A 22,358-nucleotide genomic window follows, 5' to 3' on the forward strand; every position below is an offset into this window, starting at 1 on the left:
AAATCTAAGTATGCGAGAGAGCAGAGCACCAGGCTGCTTAAAAGAATAAAATAGTTTTCTCTAGAAAAGAAACAACTTTGTATAGAGAGGAGAGAATGAGAGTGCTAACAGTCTAACTGTTCTGCATTCAGTCTGTCTGTCAATTCTGGAGGCAAGCAGAGAGGAAGTATGCTCAAAGGAACAGGAAGTCTCCAACTGAACCAATCAGCATCTGGAGGAGATTATTTGAACAAGTCAGAAAGGTCCCAGTCTAAATATGCTAAATATACATCACCTCTAATGCCCCCTGCAGAAAATTCTCCATATTTTATCCAGTTATGCACACTGCAGATCTTGCATATTCCGGCAACCTGTGAGGTAGGTTGGGATGAGAGAGGGACAGGCCTGATCCAAGGCCATCCAGTGAGTTCCACACCAACTCCCCCACCCAACTCCAACACAGCTGTTCTCTGCTGTAATCACTGCCCAAAGGAGCTACTATGCAGGGTGTCCTCTTGGGACTGCACCAGGAAAGCCGATGGTGAAAGCTACCATCTGCTTCCAGGTTGAAGAGACATGACCATCCACCGACAGGCTTTATGGTTCAACACACTGCTTCGTGCCAGATTTCACATCTATCATGAATCCTGTCTCACACGTGACACTAACTATGGGAGGCCAGTGGTGAGCTCAATGTACTCTGCCTGCGTTTACAATCAGCTCTGTAGTCTCTGTACCGCTGAGGAATGGCCCTTCACCCACTGGACAGGGGCAGGAGGGGAAAGGCCCTGAGAAGGGATGGAGAAACAGGAACAGAGAATGGAAACAGAATGAGAATTCTCTTTCCCCCCCCCCCTCCCTTGGCTCCTTCCTTTGTGCCAACGGCAAACAAAAGCCACCAGCCAGATGTGCCACTAAGACCCCACGTCCCCCAGCTTCCCAAAGGAACATCGGCTTCTGGTGGTTGCCAGGCAACAGATGGGCCTGAGCATCCATAGCAACGCCTAGCAACCCGATCCCTCTAATAGCCCCAAAGAACACCCAGGCAGGGGCCTCGTCTGGCTGCTTGTGTCTGATTCTGTGTCCAAAACACTCTGCACCACGGACGTCACATTCTCCAGTCATCCTGCGGTGAGTCTGGCTTTGATTCTGGTGCCTTTAATCCCTGCCTTTGAAGAATCAGCCCGTGGTCAGGCAACTGTGAGCTCTCTCTTAGAACCACACGGAAGCTGTTAAGGAACATTCGCAATCCTGATTCTGTTTACTGCAGGGGTAGTCAACCTGTGGTCCTCCAGATGTCCATGGACTACAATTCCCATGAGCCACTGCCAGCATTTGCAGGGGTAGTCAACCTGTGGTCCTCCAGATGCCCATGGACTACAATTCCCATGAGCCACTGCCAGCATTTGCAGGGGTAGACAACCTGTGTTCCTCCAGGTGTCCATGGACTACAATTCCCATGAGCCACTGCCAGCATTTGCAGGGATAGTCAACCTGTGGTCCTCCAGGTGTCCATGGACTACAATTCCCATGAGCCCCTGCCAGCATTTGCTGGTAGGGGCTCATGGGAATTGTAGTCCATGGACATCTGGAGGACCACAGGTTGACTACGCCTGGTTTACTTAATCTTGTTCAAAGCTGCAGCGTAGGCCTGCTCCTTGTTATCAGAAAAAGTTTAGGGGAAGGTAGGCTTTGAGTTCTTTGTCCCTGGTTCCCAATCTTGCTTGTTTTCCAAAAGGACATTCTGCACCATCATGACCCTCATGGGAATAAGCCCAGGAATAAGAGTAGGGGGTAAATTCCTTGTTTTCCTGCTAGCAAGAGAACCAGAAAACGCTGGCAGGGGCTCATGGGAAATGTAGTCCATGAACATCTGGAGGACCACAGGTTGACTACCCCTGCCTTAGAGGGTTGTTGTAAATATAAAAAGGAGGAGAGTGAAGCGACCACTGAAAGCCCTTGCAGGTCTCCCACTAGACACTGTATATTTTCCCAACCTCCTGGGAGAGTTCCATGCAAGCCCTGGGATGTTTTGTTTAGAATACGGCAGCGTAACAGACAAAGGGAAGAACAGGAGCCCACACAGACCTCTGTTTAAATGCATCTAAATAAACGGACAGTGATTTCAGCTCTGTGTTGGGTTGCGCTTTTTGACTTCTACCCTGCAGCAAAGCAAGAAATTCCTTTTACTTTCCTTGTGGCAAACTAATTGCAGACGGGATATTAATTTTTCAGGCCAACTCACAGTCATAGAAATTGGTAATCAATTTGGCAGGCATGGGAAAGAACTCTCAGTGAATTCCTGCCCTTGAGACAATCTTTGGGTAGCCGGGGAGGGGGGGGGTCAGTATTTCAAAGAAAAACACCCCAAGAATAAAAGAAAGTATCCTGTAACTCAACACCTCAGCAGCAAATCGAAGCCAACTGCCTGCTTGCATCACTCGGACCGTTTATGCACTGGAGGTTTCATGCTGGGCTGCAGGCTGGAGTTTTAGTCGTGGCAGGTTGCCCCACCTCTTCCTGCACCCACGTGGGGGAGCATTTGACCTGGTGCACGTCATCCACCCCTGATTTGTGCACCTGCACAGGAGCTGGGGCAGTGAAGTTCCCAGTGCATAAACGGTCTCGGTGAACACCTACAAGGTCGGAACAGCCTAAGAAATGTGTCATCTCTCTTTGTAACTGTTGTGTCTTCCCGCCTGATGAAGAGCTCTGCGGAGCGCGAAAGCTCGCCCAACATGCTGCGTTAATGCGCGTGTTAACTTCACAGCTTTCCTGCTCGCCCTCGGACGCTAATGATTGGCACTTCACCCTTTTGACCAGTAGATGGCAGCCGAGCGCACCAAATCGAGACACATCCTTTCTTTTCCGAGCTCAACAAAGCAGAGGGAGCTTGTCAGGCCCTGGCAACGGCATCTCGTTGTATGCAAGGAGCTTCCCATCACATGCATAAAAGAAAGTGTGAAATGTCTGTTCTGAGCACTTCGAATCATAGAGTTGGAAGGGGGACTACACAGGGTTATCTAGTCAACCTCCCCCTGCACAATGCCGGAACTCACAACTACCTGCCCACCCCAATTTCATGCCCCATCCAAAATCTCCAGAATCCAGCCTAGCCTGGATTCTGGATTTTACACAGCTGAATCACAAGAGGAGGGAAAGGTGCAGCCTGGCTGTGGTGGTGGCATAATCAATGAGATCAACAATAGATCACTTCTTCACACCCTTCCTCGTCCACATCCCTAGAGCACTCCAGCTATCACGCTACAGAACCGTGTGGTGTTTGCGCGCCCATGAGACAAAGATTTGCAGGGCAGAGCATCAGAGGCTCACGCTTGTGAATGCATTCCATCCTAGTTTGCCTAATATCCTAGTCTTTGAAACTAATTTTGTACCATTCGTTTTGAACCCCCCAGTGATATTCAGTGCTGTTAACCCAGGGCATCCTTCTGTTTTAAGGCAGCCCAAATTGCGGTTTAGGCATGTATTAGTTTCTTGACACAAGGGAGGAAAGGTTCATGAGGCATGCACATTAGGTTTACTAACCCCCCATTCAGTGACCTTACCCCTAGTTTTCAGTATTGTCTGTACTGGATACAGGTTTCTCTAATCTGTATTCAGCTGTGAATATAAACAATGCCTTAAAAATGAATGTACCAAACATTTTTGGTGCCATTATACCCCAATGGAGCCAGTGGGATTTGAGGTAGAGCCATGAAATTTGAAATGTAGCTGCTGGAGCCTCTCCTAAAAAGAATCTTGAAGTTTCAAAACTATTGGACCAGGGTGTCCAATTTGATGGCCACCCAAAGAAGGTGCCCCATCCAATGGAGGAAAAGAGGAAGGCAGCAGTACAATGCAGAATTTCCCAGAGAATCTCTGGAGTGAATGTGAAGGGAGGGGACATTTTTGCAAGGTCAGCCCAACAGCTGGAACAGTGCAATGTTCTCAGCAGAACCAGTGCCCCTCTGGCAATGCCAAAATCCAACAGGACTAAGTTTACATAGAATCATAGAGTTGGACTATGGACATACGGGCCATACGGGACATACGGGCCAAGATCAGCCCAAAGCATCCATGATAAGTATCTGTCCAGCCACTGCTTGAAGACCATCTCCTTAGGCAGCCAATTCCACTGCTGAACTACTGTGACCGAGAAATCCCCCTCCCCTGATATCTAACCAGTATGATTCTACACGCAGTTTCAACCCATTACTATGGGTCCTCTCCTCTGCTGCCAACAGGAAATACTCCCTGCCCTTCTACAAGTGACAACCTTTCATATACTTAAAGAGAGCTATCAAGTCCCCTCTCAGCCTCCTCTTATCCAGGCTGAACATTCCCCCACGTCCCTCAGCCTTTCCTCACAGGACTTGGTCCCCAGGGCCCAGATCATCCTCGTCTCTCTCCTCTGAAACCTCTCAATTTTGTCCATGTCTTTTTTTTTAATGAGGCCTCCAGAACTGCACACAGGACTCCAGGTGGGGTTTGACCAGTGCCGTATACAATGGGACTATGACATCTTGTGGTTTTGATGGGATGCCTCTGTTGATACAGCCCAAGACTGTATTTCCCTTCTTTACCTCCACATCACATTGTCTGCTCATACTTAGCTTACAGCCCATAGTTACCCCAAGATTTCATTTACACACAAAGATCTGGAATGCATGCGTCTCATTTTTGTAACCCAGTTATAAAAACTGTGCATCTCCTTATTGACTTGCATCTTGCTCTCATTTGCCTACTTGTCCAGCATGTTCTGAGAATCTCTTGAAAAAAACTGGGGGGGGGGGGAGAGAACAGCTAACAGCCAGCAGCAGCCAGAGCCAAGCCCTAGGAATTGTGCCAGCACTGCAGGGGCAGGATCAGCTCAAAGCAGGCCAGCACCGCAGCAGAAAGTACCTCCCCACCTATGGCCTCCTCTTGAGCTGACAACTGTTGAGCCCAGAGCCATTGCTAGAATTGCTGGAGAGGTCAGAGGCATTTTGCCTTTGCAGCGCAGCCACAGAGCACTATGGGGAGCGGGGTGCTCAGCTGGCTGGCTCCTGAGCCTTTCCCCATCTGCTATTCAAATAGAAGCAGGGGTTCCTGTTCTGCACATGAAAATCCAGCCGCAAGATCACATGGAAAGTGCATTTTCCAACATGGGTGGAATGGGCCCTGGATTAGCCTTCGAGGAAGCCAGAGAGGCAGTGAATTTGGGGATTCTTCTTCTTGTGCCTGTGTCTCATGGAGCACCCTCACCTACCCTCCTACCCCAAACAAGGCCTGCCTTCTGCCATCCTGCCCACCTTCCTTGGGGTCCACAACATCTACTTGTCTTTCCCTGTAAGAATGTTGGCCATCAAAATGAGGTCTCTCCTATTTGCCTGCAATTAGGCAGGAAGGCTCTAGGGAGGCCTTTCTCAATTTACTGTTGAGAAACTGTTGGAACATTCTTCAGGCTTTGAGAAACTCTAGAAGTGGCGTGATCATGCAGAATACGGCTGGGAAGCAGAGCTGTGTGCATGCCCACCTGGGCCCCTCCCCTTCCCACCGCCTCCAGGCCCATCATTGGCTATTCTGGGAGGGGAAGGGTGGGTCGACAGGACCATAAATGGTCATACTACCTGATAAATGTTTAACAAATTTATACATACATCTATAAACAGCCCCGAGGTGTGGTGTGCCGCGGACTGAATAAAAGAGTAAGGGCTGTTTGGGAGGAGTTAGGGCGGGCCCTGGCCGGGATAAAAACTCGGAGGGGCCAATCAGGAGCCTGATTGGCCCCTCAGAGTGTCCATCCCAGCCCAAACAGCCTATTGGCTGCTTCGCCCGGCCAGGGAATCCCTATTGGCTGCTTCACCCGGCCAGGGAATCACCGCATAGACTGGACTGCCAGCCGATGCGGTGAGTCCTCTGGGGGACAGTGCTGCCTTCTCCCCGCCTTCTAGCTCCTTGTGTCAAGACATTCACATACATTACTATGTAAGCCAATTTATGTATGGAAACACAGCACCCAAGTGCCTCAAATCAGTAAGCAGACCAGAGCCTTGGAAGCCTCTGAAGAATCTTTACTTACTGCCTGGACTGCTGACGGGAGAGCATGTAACTCTTCCCACCTCCATAACTCGATAACTCGGGTTGCAGTGAAGTAAAACTGCCTTTCCCCACACTCTGACAATGCACATGGGTGGATGGATTCTGATCAGGATTCATGCTTAGAAGCACACCATCAGGAAAGTTGTCATTCTAAGGGGGTTACCTGGAGTTCAAGGATGCGAACCAGAGATGCCCTGACACCAGTTCCCTTGTAGAAATCTTACCAGTTTTTCCCCTAGTGCCTCAGGCCTGCTGATTTCAAAGTGGAGTAGGATTCCCACCAACGTTGTGAGATGGTTTCCAAATCTTGAATAATCCCAAACAAAGCATCTTGATGTTTACTGTCTAAATTGATTAAAAGGGCCCAATACTTCAGTGACTGGCAGCAATCACACACCTAGGCCAATGCATCTCCTATGCTCTTATCTGGGATTGCCTCAGAGAGGGTTGTGGTGGGCTTGCAGCCGTCTAGTGTGGGCCCACATGGTCTCTCACAAATATAGGCACAGACACATCAACCCACCCAAGGAATATGGAGTATCCGGATAGTGAAATTCACTGTAGCTTTAGTAGGAAGGAGTTGGGAGACTGGGGATAGGGGTGGGGATGGGGAGAGACCCAATCCATCCATACCACAGCAGAAGTGCCAAGTTTCCTTTTCAGAAAGCCAGCATGGTGTAGCAGTTAAGGGTAGCAAAGTAATCTGGAGAACCGGGTTTGATTACTCAATCCTCCTTCACATGAAGCCAGCTGGGGGACCATGGGCCTGTTCTCTCAGACCTCCGTCAGCCCCACCTACTTTACAAGGTGCCTGTTATGGGGAGAGGAAGGGAAGGTGATTGTAGACCACTCTGAGAGTCGTTAAGGTAGAAAAAAGTGGGGTTTAGAAACCGACTCCTCCTCTTCGTCCTCCTCATGAAGCCTGCTGGGTGACCTTGGGCTAATCACAGTCCTCTCAAAACTGTCTCAGCCCCACCTGCCTAACATGACACCTGTTGTGAGGAGAGGAAGGGAAGGCAATTGTAAGCTGCTTTGAGATGCCTTGCAGTAGACAAAAAGTGGGGTATAAAAACCTACTCTTCTACCAGAGCATTTATGTGCTGTTCATTTTCTACCGCAGGGAAGGGTGCTATAAAAATCTAAATAAATAAATAAGACACCACTGTTTCCCTGCAGAACTCTGCAAAGCCTTTGAGCACTCGGCCATCTGTGTGTCTTTGATGCTGTGTCCTCAGAAGAGCCCCCAGGTCACTAGCCAGGTTCGATTCTGCGCTCCCCCACATGCAACTAGCTGGGTGACCTTGGGCTCCCTACAGCACTGATAAAGCTGTTCTGACCGAGCAGTGATATCAGGGCTCTCTCAGCCTCACCCACCCCACAGGGTGTCTGTTGTGGGGAGAGGAAAGGGAAGGCGACTGTAAGCCGCTTTGAGCCTCCTTCGGGTAGGGAAAAGCGGCATATAAGAACCAACTCTTCTTCTTCTTCTTCTAAACCTCAACTACCGCTAAGCGATAAGCCAGTGGGAGATTCAGGAAGGGCGGCAAGGAGGTGGCTCACCTAAAACAGTCTGGCTTGAAGAGCCCATCCAAATAGGTCTTGGGTAATTTCCGGGAGCCTAAGGATGCAGCTCTAGAGGAGAAAATCCCATTAGACTCAATGGGCTTTGCCTCTCCTTTGGTCACCTGCACAAGATCCTAATGAATTCGTGGAGCAAGCAGGGCTGCATCATTCGGGGGGGCAAGCAGGGCCGCATCATTCAAGCTGAATTCGGGGGGCAAGCAGGGCTGCATCATTCAAGCTAAGGGTAGAACTGGACATGAAAGACGTGGGATTCAAAGCACGGACAAACCCCAGGCTCGTACATTATTTAAAGCTGAATTGGTAATCTTCTGTGCAAAACCCACATCACTGGCAGAGAAGCCCTCTTCCCATGACATCGTGCCGGGCGCTGCTTTCAGCAAAGGAGCTCCATGCAGCTTATTTCCACCCTATGTGGGCCAGAGAATTCAGCTGTAGCTTGACCAGGGACCCCTGGAGCAGCTTGTTCAGCTGAATGTTTATCGCATGCAAAACTCTTGCTCCCAGCACAGCATTCAGAGTCATCTGTAATGCTGCTGAAAATGCTTCGAGCCAGGGTTTCTCAGCCAAGATCTTGGGAAAAACAACAAAACAAAACAAAAAAGAGAGTGAGGCTCCTGGGAACCAAGCCAGAACCAAGACGCAGGACACGCTTTGTGCTAGAGATGCAAGGGGCAGTGCAACCGGGCTGGAGATACATGTGTTAGGCAGTTTGTCCATGTCTCCATTGCATGTTAGGCCTGGTAGATGTGGAACTAGGACTCACAGTTATTCCATGTACCAGTGTTTGATTTGCCACACAGCCTTTAACTGGACACAGATAAGAATACCTCATAAGCAATTTTCTGGACTGTTATTAAAAGAAAGTATTTGCAATCTAATGCATACTCTCTATACCAGAGGTCTCTTTTTTTTTTGAGCCTGCAGAATTTTGACACAGCAGAGGTGGCCGTGTTGCAAAATGGCTGCCACAAGAGGTGGTGGGCATGTCACAAAATGGCTGCCACAAGAGGTGGTGGGCATGTCACAAAATGGCTGCCACAAGAGGACGGCAAGCAGGTTCAGCAGCAGAGCATCTGCTATGCCAGCAAAAATTCCCAGGCTCAATCCCCAGCATCTGAAGTAAAAAGGATCAAGTGACAGGCGATGTCAAAGACCTTTACCAGAGATCCTGAGGAGTCAATGGTGAACCATACCCAGCTTGGCAAACTAGTGTTCTGACTCAGTATAAGGCTCATGTGTTCAAAACTAATCTACACTGCTGAATGAGGAGAATAATCTTTTTCATGGGTCACTGTTCTAACCACAGATCAGTATCAAAGACCTTACTATTCTGCATGGGGAGGGGAAAATACAGAAAATATATAAAATTAGCCCCAGGGAATAATTAGAGCTTTCTACAGATGGCACAGAAACTTGCGTGCGCTGTGGGGTTCTATTCTTTGGATCCCCTGAAAGCTTATTTCGACAGCAAACATTTTGACAAGCTCTGCTGGGAGAAACTATTATTCACCATTAGTCTTTAAAAAGCATTGCTCATTGTGGCGCATTAGGAAACTGGCAGGGTGTGAGCTTGTGTAGTCATTTTCAGAGTGTGCCGGGGAAGGGAAGGCCAAGGAGACGAAAAAGAGGGCAAATCACAACCACCCAATCTCTCATGTAATAATTTATCATCAAAAGACAGGTTCAATAGCAGAACACAGCTCCGAATAAAACAGGGTTTTTTAAAAAAAGAAAGAGTTTGAAAGAGCATGCACACTTCAGATAGACTTCCTCCGCAATCGGGGATGCTCCTGGCAGCTGGGGCTGTTGGACGATACGGTGCTCCTGGGAGAAGACAAGCCGGTATGGTCCTTACCACCCAGGGAGACTTCCATGATTTTGTAAGAAATGGAATTGTAGTATACCAGATTGGTATGGCAGCTGAAGGCCTCTGGGTGGGAAGGATCTGGACTCCTGCTCAGCCGTGGCCTGTAGCACAGACACGTACAAAAGGAAGGGACTCTGGTGGTGGAGTTTGAGGACCTGCCCCTCTGCCTCTCGGGGTCTTCTTGCATCAGTGGGATGAGGTTCATTTGACTCGTCCGGTCTTCTATGGGGAGCAAAATATCACTTTGGCTCCTATTGTCTTCCCTGGGTTTCAGGTTGATGTAATTCCGGGCTCTCCTCAGGGAGGCTCTCTCTTCCTCATCCCGCCTCTCGTCTTCCGAGTTCATGATCAAAAATCGAAACACCACCAAGTTCAGGAAGGCCCCGATCACCGTCAAGCCCACCAGGATGTACATGAAGCTGAAAGCCACGTAAGGGGGCTTCTTCTGCAACGCTTCGTGTTTCTGCAGGGCCACAAAGTCCCCAAACCCGATGGTGGTCAACGTTATAAAGCAATAGTAGAAGGCGTGGAAAAAGGTCCAGCCTTCAAAGTAGGAGAAGGCCGCGGCCCCGATGCCCAGGGTCCCCATGCAGGATAGGAAGCCCACCACGACCATGTTTTTCATGGAGACCGTTGTCTGCCTCATGCCCAGGCACTTCTTGATTTTCTTCAGCAACATCCGGACCAGAATGTTCATGCGTTCGCCGAGACTCTGGAACATAACCAGGGTGAGTGGGATGCCCAGAATTGCATAGAACATGCAGAAAACTTTGCCCGCGTCGGTCCCAGGTGCAGCATGCCCATAACCTGCAGCACGAGAAGGTAAGAGAAAGAGAAAACACATTATCTATACTGTAAGAAAGCAATGGGGGAATAATCTACATCAAGAGCTTTCAGAGTAATCCCTATTTCTGGCCATTGTATTGCTCTGCGGGGGCACAAGATGATAAGCAATGCAGGATATAATTACTAGTTTCAGGGACTGGATGTTCTTCTTGGTTACGCTGTCTGATGCCGAGCTATAGAAAGAAGATGCGGTCTAACCCACTTCTAACGGACCAGATTTCCTAAGAGCACGGAGGGGGTGGTTTTATGGGGTGAGGGCACACAGATAATAGCACCACTCTCGCCCAAAAACAAACCCACTAATTTTCCATTTCAACAATGATTAATCAAAACAAGGACCAGATATGAAAAAAGGGCGAACAATAAAATAGATGAACTCATTGAAACGGGTGTGATTTTGCACTAAAAAATAAGGAATGCTTGACAACATGAGTGCAGCTGGGGCAGGAGATTCAACAGATTCAACAACACTGCTCCATCTTCTCTATGACAGCCCTTCAAGTATTTGAAGATGTTTATCATACTACCTATTAATCGTCTTCTCTCCAGGCTAAACAGACCAAGCTCCCTCAACCTTCCTCATACGTCTTGGTCTCCAAACCCCTCACCATCTTCGTCGCCCTCCTCTGGACACGCTCCAGTTTCTCTGCATCTTTCTTCAGTTGTGGTGCCCAAAACTAAACACAGTACTCCAAGTGAGGTCTTACCAGAGTGGAGTAAAGCGGTAACATTACCACGCCTAATCTGGACACTATAGTTCTTTCAATACAGCCTAAAATCCCATTTGCCTTTTTAGCTACTGATTCACACTGCTGACTCATGTTCAGTGTATGGTCTACTAACACCCCCAGGTCCTTTTCACATGTATTACTGCCAAGACAAGTCTCGCCCATCCTATAATGATGGATATGATTTTTCCTACCTATATGAAGAACTTTACATTTATCAATATTGAAATTCATTCCATTCATTTTAGCTCAGTTTTCTGGCCTGTCAAGATCATCTTATATTCTGATTCTGTCTTCTGGTGTGTTTGCTACCCCTCCCACTCTAGTATCATCTGCAGATTTGATAAGCACCCCCCCCCAATTCCTTCATCCAAATCATTTATGTTGAACAACAGAGGACCCAGGATAGATCCTTGAGACACTCCAAGAAGATGACGAACCATTTACAAGCACCCTTTGGCTGCTTTTAGTATGAGTGACGCTCAGAATTGCTTGTGATTATTTAAGAACATTTAATGCAGATATTTATTTAATTTCTATGCCTCCCTTCCCCAAGGGCTCAAGGCAGTTTGCAACACCACAACATATTCAGTCAAAACATAATACAATTCTGTTAGACATTTAATATTATTAACACCAGCATGTTAAAAGTACTAGAATTTAAAAGGCTAGAAGCTTTTGCCCTTACACAAATGTGTGTGAGAGAGGAATAAAGTGCTACAATGCTGCCTCTCTAGGGCAGCTAGATGTTATTTCTATGCGTGTGTTGGGAGGCCAGTTGCATTGATGTTCTATGGACCTCAGTGGTCTTGCAGGCCCTGCAGAACTGCTTTAAGTCCTGCAGGGCCCTGATCTCACATGAGAGAGTATTCCACCAGGCTAGTGCCAGGGCAGCGTAAGAGCCTCTTGTGGCACAGAGTGGTAAGGCAGCGATATGCTGTCTGAAGCTGTCTGTCCATGAGGTTGGGAGTTCGATCCCAGCAGCCGGCTCAAGGTTGACTCAGCCTTCCATCCTTCCGAGGTCGGTAAAATGAGTACCCAGCTTGCTGGGGGGTAAACGGTAATGACTGGGGAAGGCACTGGCAAACCACCCTGTATTGAGTCTGCCATGAAAACACTAGAGGGCGTCACCCTAAGGGTCAGACATGACTCGGTGCTTGCACAGGGGATACCTTTACCTTTAGTGCCAGGGCAGAGAAATATCTAGCTCTAGTTGAGGCCAGCTTCACTTCTCTGGTAAAGGTACCCCTCCACCAACAATACGTTTAAACTTCCTGTTCTTGTTTTTAAAGTGTCAGATAAACAAACGAAGATGAGCATGTGCAGGCAGCCCGAGGAAATCTGACACATCAAAAATTCCACTAGCATCATTAAACTGTGAGAGTATAACAAAAGCTGATGACCACTGCTATACCCAGGTAATTAAGGTTACAATCTTATCGGGGATCTACGTGGCCCCATGGAACAGTATGGGACTGACTTGTGGATAATCTGTTGCAACAGAACTGGATAGAAGATCAGGGTGTGTGGAAGAAAAGAGATACATTCCCTTGAACATTCAAGCATGTGGACTTTGCAGTTTCAAGCAGGTGTTCATTCCACAAGGCACTATGCTTGATATACAGTGACCGATTATGCATGGGGATGAAAGGCTGGGATGGCAGCAGCATGGCAGCTGGGCTAATCCCCACTTATGCATGATGTTGCCATGAGCCCAGCCCCCTCCCGGCCATTGCCCGTTGTAGCACTTCCGATGGCCCATGGCCTGGAAGGCTCAGCTCCTCCCTGTACTACGGTGGCTGGGAAGGGACCAAAAAAGCCCCACTTGTCTCCACACCATTTCATGGCACCATGGGGTAAAATGGGGGTTTGTTTTGGTATTTTGCAGGAAGGCGGGATTGCATGAGAATGCAATCCGACCTTTGGGTAAAATTTTTAAAACCTGTCACTCACCTGCACAGTGGAACCTTTCCGCTGAGGCTGCATTCCCTGGGGGTGGGGGTGGCATTTTAGCATGGAGCTGTGTGTCTCCTATGGGGATGCAGAAAGCAGTGCAACAGCTTGCATCACTGAAATGCATCCCCCATGGGGATACAAAAAACAGTGGAGCACACTGCTCCACCATAATGCTTTAGCAGCAGTCCAGCACGGCCACTGCTGTACATAATAGGTCAGTGTGCAATCATAAACAGTCATACCATAGGCCACTAAAGCCAATGGGCATAGAAAGAAGTTTTGCACTGTTAAGTTGTTCCAAAATCCAGTGTATTTCAAAGAAGGCTGGGGCTTGACAAGGTCATGCAGGTCAACCTTGTTTACTTTGCTGACAAAGTGTACCAGACTTTCACCAGGGAAGACTCCTAGGCTTTAATAAGTTCTAAAACTTGGAAGATAAAAGTGCTATAATCCTTTGTTTGTTCCTGCTTTCATGGGTTGTTGGATGTGGGAGACAGTCTGCTGCCTTTTATGCAGGCTCTAAGCAGCATTATAGGGATTTTCATGCCTTTTTTGTACTTAACGGAATGCCATGGACTATTTAAACTCCTCTGACCACTGTTAGGTAGGAATGCAGATTATAAACTTCAAAAATTTAAAAAAGGCAATCTAAACCAAGCTTTCTCAACCAGGGTTTCTTGATCCGAATGGGTGGGAATTGTTTTTATATATATTTTTAAATTTGTTAAACATTTATCCGGTGATATGACCATATATGGTCACGTCGACCCACCCACCCCTTCCCTCCCAGAATGGCCAGTGATGGCTCTGGAAGGGGTGGGAAGGGGAGGGGCCCTGGGTGTGTGTGTGTGTGTGTGTATACAGCTATGGTTCCCAACCATATTCTGCACAATCACAGCACTTCTGGGGTTTCTTGAAGCTTGAAAAATGTTTCAGGGGTTTCTCGACAGGAGAAAAAAAAAAAAAAGCTGAGAAATGCTGATCTAAACTATCCCCCTGCAAAACTGCATAAGTATTCTCTAAAATATTACTTTACAGAAGAATGTAATCCGTCATCCTGCAGGGGTTTTACTCTTCTATCATCTGCACTCAGGCAAAAATAAAACATTCAATGACTCATGCAAACTAAGAAAATCATTATATTTACTTGTTTGCATAATTTATTCTTCTAATGATAATGGGGCGGAACGTCTTTCAAAGAGCTATGCAAAACCCCCCAATGTCCTGCACGGTTGAGCCTCTATCTCCTGCGGTTTCACCAGTCCCCTCCTGCAAACTTTACTACTTTCCATATGTTGTTGTTGTTAGGTACGAAGTCGTGTCCGACCCATCGTGACCCCATGGACAATGATCCTCCAGGCCTTCCTGTCCTCTACCATTCCCCGGAGTCCATTTAAGCTCACAACTTTCCATATAGAGTGATTTTTTTTTAAAAAATGGAATTCGCTGCCAGAGGGTGTAGTGATGGCCACAAGAATAAACAGCTTTAAAAGGGAAATAGACAAATTCACGGAGAGTAAAACTACCAATGGCTACTAAGGTGACTGAGGGGAACCTCCACACTCAGAAGCACTAACCCTCTGAATCCCAGAGCCAGGAGGCAATATCTAGGTGCCAGCTTCATTTTCTGGTCACCATTTACTTTTCTGGCCACCGTATCTCAAAAAACAACATTGCAGTGCTGGAAAAAGTACAGAGGAGGGCAACTAAGATGTTGTTGGCTGTCCAGGGGAACTGCTGGTCACTTTGCAAGACAAGATCCTGGACTAGATGGACCACTGGCCTGATCCAGCAGGGCTCTTCTTATGTTCTTATCTTACAAGATCTAGAATGCAGGTCCCCATCCTTTTCTGTGGGTACACTTGGAATCCTGACACAACATGGTGGGCATAGCAACAACTTCCCTGCCACAGGAAGTGGTGCCGGCCATTAAAATGATTGCTGCAGCTTCTCTTCAGTAACAGTGCAAATCCTTGTGCTGTGGTGGCAGTTGCTGCCAAAGCAATTTTTAAAAAGGAATCTGCACAGCCGGTCAAATCCCCAGTAGTCTACCAGGAGCCTTGCTGGGCCAAACCCCCTACCAAGCCCCACCCATTCCCTAAAAACAGTTGGCAAGCACCAGAAATGACCTTGGAGACCTCCTAGCCTAGAAACTTGTTCTTTGATTTAAATCTAACCCCAAATTCTCAGCAGGCTGAGTTTAGTGGCCAATTCCCATTTCCGCAGTCCACAGATCCTGCACACAGCCAACCTAAACCTACAGAGATCCAACATGAATCAGCCTGTGCATATTCTCCTATATTTCCACAACAACATTACAATGCCACTGGGAAGGCCAAAATTTTCATTGTCAAATTAAAAAGTTGCTTTGACTCTTCTTGCTGAAGTGTGGCTTGGCTAGAAACAACAGATACCTGGGGTGAAAGTGCAGTCCTGAACAATGTAACTCTATTTAGGATTGCAATGGGAATGAACCAATTACGATAACGTGCAAAGGGATTATTTGTGCATCCACTCACCAGCGTAGCCTTGACTTAGCCTCTCCCCCTAGCAGCCATCCATAATTGGGGAGCTAGAAGTTCAACTGGAAATTATCCTTCCAGGTAACTAAATGAGGACTTCGAATTCTGAAGCAAAGCTTCCAGAACTTTAGGCTAGAGGGATTAAGGGAGCTGAAAGTACCGCACAGAACTATTGTTACCCATGGAACGCAAAAGCCTTTCCTTCAGCCAGTTTTTACTTCTGGTCCAATTATTTTTTCAGGCTGGCAAGGCACAAAAAAAAGAAGTTGTGCCAGATTCTCACAGGCTATAACAGGAAGTGCGAACACACTGTGGGCAGTAACACCTTGCTCATAGCACCTTCAAGTCTCAGAAATAACTCTTGTCAGCTTTAAATAGGCGAGCCAAGTAAACAGAAAGAGAAATGCACTGTGATCTACGGCACGGACTTTCACTCTGGGTACAATCCATCCACACCTAATTTGCCTTCAGTGAAGAAGACTCACCATATCCGTACATATCCTGAAAAGTGTTCATTTACCCAATGGGCAGAATTCACTACAGGGATGCCTGTTTTCTGCCCCTTTTAGGTTGCTTCAGGCACTAAGTTCTGCCTGAATGGGGAAAACACTATATGTATACCACTGTACACAAGACTATGAGCTTGCTACTGCAAGGATACAGGCTTAAAAACTGTGTTTTAGGATCCCAGTATGTGGACACGCAGGAAATTAGACCAATGTAATTAGCCTGATTTTACCAAATCTCAGAAGTTAAACAGGATCAGCCCTGGTTGGTACTGGAATTGGAGACCCCCAGAAAAGTCTAGGGCCGCTATGCAGAGGTTGGCAATGGAAAAGGACCTATGTTTTTCCTTTGCCTTGAAAACTCTACGAGGCAAGCTGTGACTTGATAGCACTTTCCACCACCAAGACCATGGCGTGTATAGATATGTCTTTCCCCTCTCTCCTGTACCTGTGGAGGGGCAAATGTCATGTGTGAAATCACCTTCCGACAGATCTCAGATGAGGCAGGTAGGGTAAGCTCAAAGAACAGAGCCAGCTTGGTGCAGTGGTGAAGAGAGACAGCCTCTAATCTGGAGGACCAGGTTTGATTCCCCAAGGCATGCACTCCCCCCAAAAAATGTGGACCGTTTTGATTTGGACCATTAAAGAGCCATTGACTTTAATGGGACCTTTCAGGTTTCCGTCTTTCCCGCGGCCTAGGGGGTTGAGTTAGAGACTCCAAGCTTTCAGGGTAGCTTCAGGCAGCCTTTTCTCTGACTCCTCTCCAAGTTTCAAAAAAAATTGGACCAGGAGGTCCAATTCTAGGGGCTCCCCATCCGACCTCCATTATATCTAAACATGAGAAAAAGTAGACTCTCTATTCTGATCTTGAATTCTCACCATAGGACGTAATGGGCCATTATTTACAATGGAGAGAATTTATGATCAGAACAGAGTCTAATGTATTACTCCTGGGAATAAACAGGAATTGCAGTTCATCTTCACACAGACAGCAGTTCCCATCACCTCCCCTGGAGAAAAGGGATGCATGCCAGAGCTGCAGGGGAGGGCTGTGGCTGGCTAACCCGGCAATTCTTGGCTGCCAACCTCCAGATGAGAACTGGAGACTCACTGAAATCACAACACAGTCCATACAGAGCTCACCTGAATTCCCCTGGAGAGGAGGGGATACCTGACAAGGTGGTGGTGGGGAATCTCACAGCACCACTATGAGTCAAGGGATGCCAGCCTCCAGATGGGACCTGGAGGCCCACCAAACATCACAACAGAAAGAGCAGATGCCTGCTACTGGCAAAGTGGACAGGGGCAGTGGCAGGCAGAAAAAAACCATTAATAATGCCTGGCATGCAAAAAGACAATCCATTTGCGCCGGGCATATGCCCCATTTTTCACTACCCGAGGGAGTCTCAAAGTGGCTTACAGTTGCCTTCTCTTCCTCTCTCCACACCTGACATTCTGAGAGATTGGTGGGGCTGAGAGAGCTCTGACAGATTCGGACAGCTGTGATTCGGCCATACAAATCTATGGCATTTGCCGTCTTAGATCATATTCAGCTGATCTGTGTCCAAAGCAGCCCTGATTTGGACATTTTTCTGACGAAGCACACATGGCCTATTCCCCACTCCTCCTCCACATGCAGCCAGCTGGGTGACATTGAGCCAGTTGTAGTTCTCTTAGAACTGTTCTCGCACATCAGTTCTCTTAGAGCTCTCTCAGCCCCACCTACCTCACAAGGAAGGCGATTGTAAGCTGCTTTGAGACTAGTTTGTGCAGTAAAAATCAGGGTACAAAAATAAAGTTCCCCTTTCTCTTTTGAATACCTAACTCTAAAGGAATCCACCCATAGAACTGTCTGGATGGAAGGCCTTCGCAGCCCCTTGGAGCTGTTTGGCAGAAGAGTGCAGTAATTTTTTTAAGCACCAAGGCCCTCCCCCTCCATCTTGGCCCCACATAGATTTCACCCATCATCTCCTGCTATGATGATCTCATCCCTCCCCCAAGGAACTCAGAATACAGGAGAAAGTTACAAAGACACGATGTCTGTTCCGCGCCTAGCTACAATAAGCCCTTTTATATAAAAACCATTCCAGCTAGAGGGATTTTGTGCATGCACATATGTATTCAAGTGCCAAAAAGGAAACGTGTTTTTGGCATAATAATGTGCATATAGTCTAACATTGTAGGAGGGTGATCGAAAGAGGAGGAAATCCCCCGTACTGGAAACATGGGGTGTGGGACACTCGCACAATGGTGCCTGGGATGGGCCAAGCCATGTTGGTGCCCAAGACAAAAGCAAGACGTGACACAATGACCCTGTCCAACTATTTAACATAGGTGTACATTGGTGGTCTTCGTGATATTAGTTCTTCATCTGCAAGATACAAGAATGGGATAGGGTAAGGGAGAATTGCAGAAGCTATAATTCATGTAGTAAGCAAGCAGATCTGCTAGTCCTGGAACAGTGGTGCCATACATCACAATGGCACATTGTGACACAGTCAGTCACCTCAAGGTATGTTGAGCTGGAACAAAGCAAGAGTCAAAGTTTAGAGAGAAGGCTAGGAGTAAAGGAGTGGGGATGGTTTCCCACAGCTCAGAAGTCAAGGAGAAACTAACCTGTCCTTACCGGTGGGAGCATCTGCAGCGGGAATTTCCCAAATGAAAAGCTTCAGAGCTCTAGAACAGATGGAGCAATCTTATACTGAATCAGAGCCTTGGCCCATTCTGCTCTGCTGTTTCCACTGTGACAAGTAGTGTCTCTCCAGGGTCAGGTGAAGAGGTCTTCTCCACCATTTGCTACCCTTGAATGAAAATACTGAACCAAGCTCCTTCCTCACGTTAGTTGTGGGGTCTTCCTTGTAGTTGTAAGAAGAAAATCCTGTTCCCATCAAAGCGAAAAGCACTTTGTGCATACTCAGAGGTAGTTCGATGTAGGTAGTCCTTTACCTACCTAAGCTCAGGGGACAGCCGTATTGCTCTGCCATACAAGATTCATGTCCCGGAGACCAACAGTATACCTTGAAAATGTTGTTAATCCCTAAGGAACTACTGGACCCAAATCTACTGTGGCTACCTAGTTCATTATGTATGTCTTTAATCTGTGAGCCACTCTGGTGACCCTGACCTGGCAGAGAGGCAAGGTATAAATTTTATCAATAAACAAATGTAAATACCAGGTGAAATTCAGGCTGAAATGTGGGCTGGCGGGTTGATGCACAAAAACAGAGGTGGGCAAAAGGGAAACCACAGTCCACCATGGAATCAGTGGCCAAATACTGCTGAACAACAAAAGAAGAGCCCTACTGGATCAGACCAATGGTCCATTAGCTCTGGCATCCTGTCTCATACGGTGGCCGACCGGTTCCTCTGGGCTGCCAACAACATGGCTTAGAGGCCAAGGCTGTCCCCGGATGTTGTCCCCTGGCTCTGAGAGTCAAAAGATTACTGCCAAGGAATATGGAGGTTCTCCTCTGTCACCACAACTAGTAGACATTCATAGAGGATAAATCTCTGTCATCTCATCCTCATTAAAGCTGTTTATTCCTATGGCAGCAAATTCCACATTTTAATTGCTCTGTGTAAAGAAGTGTTTTGTTTTATCTATATTCTGAACCTACTGCCCATCAGCTTCATTGGGTGCCCTCAAGAGCTAGTATTTGGGGAAGGGAGAAACATTTCTCTGTCAATGCTCTCCACCCAATGTGTACTCTCATAAACCTCTCCCATGCGCCCCTTAGTTGTCTCTTTTCTAAATTGAAAAGCCCAGACTCTTCAGCCTTTCCTTTTAGGGAAGGTGCGGCAACCTCCTTATCGTGTTGGTTGCCCGCTGCACTTTTTCCAGATCTCCATTGTCATTTTTGACATACGGTGACCAGAAAAGGGTGCAGTATTCCAAATGAGGCTGCACATAGATCTATACAGAGGAATCAATAATACCTAATACAGAGTTTGTTTTTTACAGTGCTGCAGCACGCTGGGTTGACACCTTCGCTGAGTTACCCACTACGACCCCAAGATCTTCTCCCCACTTAGTCTAGCGAGTTCAGATCCCATTAGCCCCATCTTGAAGTTGGGATTTTTAGTCCCAATGTGCATCGCCCCCCCCCCCCCCAAATAAGACATCTAAGATTCCACCCACTGACAATGAACACACATGAAGCTGCCTTATAGGGAGCAAGCCCATCAAGGGGATTGCTGTCCACTCCGACTGGCAGCAACCCTTGAGGGTCTCAGGCAGAGCTCTTGCACCTCACCCAAGTGGAGATCAGGGATTGACTGCACCCAAGCAGATGCTCTACTACTGAGCCACAGCCCCTCCCAAAAGCTTATGACTAGTTACAGACTTGGAGTCTTGCAAGAGAGAGACAGAAAGAGAGAGAGTGTGTCAGGCAAGGTAGACTTGATCTGGAAAAGAACCAAAACCCAGGCAATATTGCATTAAGGCAAAATGACCCAGCCAGGCGCTACTGTCATTCAGCCATGGGCGCATCCTGATGGTCTCTGCAGGCAGTTTTGCAAAGGCTGAAGCAACCATGCTTTTCATTTTAAGCCAATCAATTCCCTGGACCGTGGATTTTTCGTTTCTGCACGAGGCAGCCTGGTCGGCACCCCTGGAGTCGCCCCCCCCCCCCCAGGAACAGCCCCGAGGCGATGGAGATCCGGGCGCCCTCCCACCGCCCGCCCGCCCGCCCGCCGTGCCCAGTAGGGGAGGGACGCGCACTCACCGATGGTGGTGATGACCGTGATGGCGAAGTAGAAGGAGCCGGCGAACCTCCATTGCCTGCCGGCTCGATGGGGCTCGGCCCGCAGCACGAGCCGCTCGAGCTCGCGGTAGTCGTCGCTGGAGAAGCTGTACTTCCTCTGCAGGTCGAGCCGCTTCTGCTCCAGCAGGCGCCTGTGGCCCGTCTCGGCCTCCGACTCGAGCGCGTCGAAGACGGCGGCGCCCACCAGCAGGTAGGAGAACACGCAGACGATCAGCGAGACCGTGCGCAGGTTCTGCCGCTTCATGGCGAGCGGGGGCCGGCCCGGGCGGCGGCGTCAGCCGGGGCGCCGCACGGCACCGCCGCGCAGGGCGCCCGAGCCTCCGGCCCGCATGGCCCGCTCCTCCCAGCCCGCCTCGCCGGCCCACGACACGCAGCGAGCGAGCGAGCGAGCGAGCGGTCCTGGCCGGAGAGGCAGCGGCAGAAGCGCTCCCACTTCCCGCGTGCGCCCGCCGCCCGCCGCCACGCCTCCACTTGGCCGCGCCGCCTGCGAGGAGGAGGAGGGGAAGGGGCGGGCTGCTGAGCCGCTCGCAAGCCACACCCTCGGCGGACCAGCCGAAGCTCTCGCTGGAGCCCCGGCTCCGAGCCCTCAGCCCTGCCGGCCCTTTGGCGCCTCTCTCCGGAGCTTTGGCCGCGGCTGCGCTTGGGGTGCGAAAGAGCCTGCCGGGAGCTCCTGTGCGCCTCAGTCAACGTGCTGATTAAAAGGTAATAATAGAGAGAGCGAGGAGAACTGTGGCTCCTGCACGCCTCTCTTGCAGAGCAGGCGGCTGTGAGATTTCGCAAGGGAGAGGTGGAGCGACGCAGGAAGGCGCCGAAGAAGAACGGGCCGTCGACTTAGAACGATCTCACGGGCGGCGGGGCGTCCCAGGCCAGAGAGGAGCAGAGAGGATGCGCCTTTGCCCGCCTCTGCCATTGCATTAGGTCTGGTCTCGACCAAAGCCCGGGCCTTTTCAGTCCTGGCCCCTATCTGGTGGAATGAGCTCCCAGAAGAGCTGCGGACTCTATTGGAACTTCCCCAGTTCCATGGGGCCTGTGAAACAGAGCTCATCCACCAGGCCTGGGTGGGGTGGGGTGGATTCAGGAACAAGCCACCCCCTGTAGGATGAGGGGAGGGATACAGAAATCAAGACGTTTAGCTTTTGCTGGTTTGATGTAATTTTAATGTGGGGTATTTTGAACATGTCGGAGACTCCAGATTCTCAAGCAAAGCTAAATTTAGACATTTTCAAAACAGAGGGGGCGGCAGTTGCATAAGGCCAATACAAGATCCAGAAAATGAATGCCATCTAATACGCTTCATTGAGGTTAACCAAACCCACACAAATCAGAGTGCATGTTTTCAGGATCTTTGGAACACTTCAACTAGGGGGTGGTGTGTGGAGGGGGTTAAAAGAAAAGGGCTGGGGGACATGGAAAAGCTGCAGCTTTCCTGGGAACAAGTCCCACTAATACACAATGCTAAACAGTTCTGGATCACTGCTTTTTCTCAACAGAGTTCTACAGTGGAAAATGCCCTCAAGACACTGCTGACT

The 22,358-nt window shown here is 48.7% G+C and overlaps 1 protein-coding gene and 1 long non-coding RNA gene across 2 annotated transcripts; one reads left to right on the plus strand and one right to left on the minus strand.

Moving 5' to 3' along the window:
- The first annotated feature begins 1,001 nt into the window (after window positions 1–1,001).
- On the plus strand, window positions 1,002–12,614 carry LOC143836323 (uncharacterized). The gene is made up of 3 exons (XR_013230572.1): window positions 1,002–1,110; window positions 10,161–10,330; window positions 12,375–12,614. It is a non-coding gene; the product is annotated as an uncharacterized LOC143836323 (long non-coding RNA).
- Window positions 9,289–21,381, minus strand: KCNK15 (potassium two pore domain channel subfamily K member 15). Its single transcript, XM_077335492.1, has 2 exons — window positions 20,791–21,381; window positions 9,289–10,315 (listed from the first exon to the last, which is right to left on the minus strand). Exons 1-2 carry the CDS (start codon window positions 21,071–21,073, stop codon window positions 9,399–9,401), a joined length of 1,200 nt encoding a protein of 399 aa, XP_077191607.1. The 5' UTR covers window positions 21,074–21,381; the 3' UTR covers window positions 9,289–9,398.
- Window positions 21,382–22,358: the final 977 nt, after the last annotated feature.

The sequence above is a fragment of the Paroedura picta genome, chromosome 4 (genome assembly GCF_049243985.1).
Source record: "Paroedura picta isolate Pp20150507F chromosome 4, Ppicta_v3.0, whole genome shotgun sequence".
NCBI lineage: Eukaryota > Metazoa > Chordata > Lepidosauria > Squamata > Gekkonidae > Paroedura > Paroedura picta.